The sequence below is a fragment of the Austrofundulus limnaeus genome, unplaced genomic scaffold (genome assembly GCF_001266775.1).
Source record: "Austrofundulus limnaeus strain Quisiro unplaced genomic scaffold, Austrofundulus_limnaeus-1.0 Scaffold2889, whole genome shotgun sequence".
In the NCBI taxonomy this organism is placed as follows: domain Eukaryota; kingdom Metazoa; phylum Chordata; class Actinopteri; order Cyprinodontiformes; family Rivulidae; genus Austrofundulus; species Austrofundulus limnaeus.
The window spans coordinates 9,464-12,112 of record NW_013955291.1 but is presented as its reverse complement, the minus strand read 5'-3'; the positions used below and the strand labels follow the sequence as shown (position 1 = coordinate 12,112).

At 45.8% G+C, this 2,649-nt stretch overlaps 1 protein-coding gene across 1 annotated transcript; it reads left to right on the top strand.

Annotated features, from left to right (window-relative positions):
- Window positions 1-356: 356 nt before the first annotated feature.
- palm1a (paralemmin 1a) lies at window positions 357-2,477 on the top strand (the record flags this gene model as incomplete). The annotated part of the gene is given in 2 exon segments (XM_014000284.1): window positions 357-488; window positions 626-2,477. Coding segments are annotated over 2 exon segments (659 nt in total), but the record flags the coding sequence as incomplete, so codon positions are not given.
- Window positions 2,478-2,649: the final 172 nt, after the last annotated feature.

Genomic DNA, 2,649 nt, shown 5'->3' with positions numbered 1-2,649 from the left:
CTGATTGTTTGTGTGATTAATCAGCTGATTGTTTGTGTGATTAATCAGCTGATTGTTTGTGTGATTAACCAGCTGATTATTTGTGTGATTAATCACCTGATTGTTTGTGTGATTAATCAGCTGATTGTTTGTGTGATTAATCACCTGATTGTTTGTGTGATTAATCACCTGATTGTTTGTGTGATTAATCACCTGATTGTTTGTGTGATTAATCACCTGATTAATTTGTGTGATTAATCAACTGATTGTGTGATTAATCAACTGATTATTTGTGTGATTAATCAGCTGGTTTAGAGTCTGATGACTCATCTGCACATTGACCCTGAACAAACGTTTGACTCCTCCCCCTCATACAGCGATGTACTCAGTGGAGATTAAAGTGGAGCGAGACAGAGTGACGGGAGAAACCAGGGTCCTGTCCACTAACACAACACYTCCTGTTGACCTCTGTGACCACGGGGTCAAAGTGTACGAAGACGAGCAAAAAGGTGAGCTCACCACGTAAACAGAAACAGGAAATGAACTCAGAGCTTTAGGAGAAGTGACGAGCAGCTGATGATAAACATGTGGGCGGGGCCTGATGTCCTCTGTCTGTCTCTGATGTGTCTCTGTCCATGTCCATCAGTGGTCCATGAGATGAACGGTGAAGATGGCGTCCACCTGCTGAGCTCCCTGGAGGTGGACGAGCTCCTCCACAAAGCCGACGAGGTGTCGATGATGTCACAGACGGTTGCTACGGTGACCTCCCTGTCCAGGGCTGAGGTCCCAGACCCCCAGCAGGGCGTCACACCAAGCCCCGCCCCCGTCCCGTGCATCACAGCAGAGATCACCGGCCTGGAGGCGGAGGCCAGCGGGGAGCCGGGAGCAGCAGAGGTCAGTGAGAACAAGCCCGTCACCATGGTGTTCATGGGGTACCAGGACGTGGAGGACCAGGACCAGACCAAGAAGCTGCTGGGGCTGCAGGGGACAGTGAAGGCGGAGCTTGTTCTCATTCAGGATGTTGACGGGAAAGTAGATCCAAGTCCTCCCACCTTTGCTGCCCCGCCCCCCTCTGCTGAACCTCCGGAGGTGAGAGGAGAGGAGGAGGAGGAGGAGGAGGAGGAGGAGGTGAAGAAGAAGAAGCAGCCGTGTAAGTGCTGCAGCATCATGTGACCTGACTAACTCCGCCCACTGTCCATGCCCCGCCTCTAACAACATGTTTCCTGATGGCTTTGATTTATTTATGTTTCACCTGCTGGGCTTCCTGTTTCCAGGTGTAGCAGCTCAGCTCACCTGAGGACCTTTACCTTTGCTTTAGCATGTGAGCCTGCCCAGGTGTGTTCTCTGAGCCGTCACATGTTGACTGTGTGTCCGTGTTTGTTCTGCCCTTCACCTGGACTCAGGTGAGCCACACGTGTCTTCTGTTAACTTGAACCATCAGTCTGTGCAGGTGTTCACAGGTGTTCACAGGTGTTCACAGGTGTTCACAGGTGTTCGCAGGTGTTCACAGGTGCAACACTTACATTCACGTTAAGCATTAGCTATCACTGTAATGTAGCATGTTAGCATGTTAGCTGCTGCCACACGGTGAACAAATCAAAGTGCACTTGGCTCTCACCTGGACGACTCTGTAAGAAAACAAACTGCCAACAAGAGTGTAAGAAACAGGCCCCGCCCCTTTTCTATTTGAAAGCACTTTTTTATTTTCTATTTTTAAGTTCGACTCGTTTTTAATCTGAGATCCTATTTTTTCATATTTTGCTAACAGAAGTTTTATCCAGTTTTTTTCCACACCTGGTAACTAGAAAGACTGGAAACAGGAAGCTGTAAAACCTCCTACAAAATAAAAGCATGAGCATGTGAAGAACCAGCCTAATAAAATACATACAAGTGAAGATTTGTCTTGTTTCGAATCAGCTGAACAAAAACTCACAACACAAACTTCTATTTGGGTGGAAATACTTTTATTTTGAAAATCAAGTACAAACAATATTAGCAACTGATTTCAAACAAAAATCAGATGAGTATAAATGTAATAAAATGTGAGTTGAAACATGACAGAATGAATCTGAGCCGTCAGATGTTGGGATGACTCACAGGTTCATCATCTGCAGGTGTTCAAAACTCATCCAATCATTCAGGAGATATTTTACTGACAGACACACAGCACAGCCAGTGACATGATGACCTCAGCAGAGCTGATTTCTGCTCTGGGTTAAAGGTCAGTTGGTGATGAAGATGTCTCGTGTTCCTCATCTGCAGACCTGTTCTGACCTGCTGTTTCCATGGTAACCAACCTGAGTGATGTCACCTGATCATCCTCACAATGAAGGTCAGCACAGATCATTCTAATTGAAGCAGAGAAACACTGGAGAGGCCACTGAAGGCCCTGGGCAGGGGTTGTGGCGGCCATCTTGAGAAGACCTTTGTGTATCTGTTCTGCTGTGTCCGTATGTCCTTATTTTACTTTAATAAACATAAAGCTGCACCACGTGGAACAGAAGGTCCTTCGTGTTTTAATGAGAACATCAGGGGGCACACCGAGCTCCAAGACCTGGTTCAAAACAAGTTACAACAAGTTATAAACAAGTTGAAACAAGTTAAAACATGTTACAACAAGTTATAAACAAGTTATAAACAAGTTAAAACAAGTTAAAACATGTTACAACA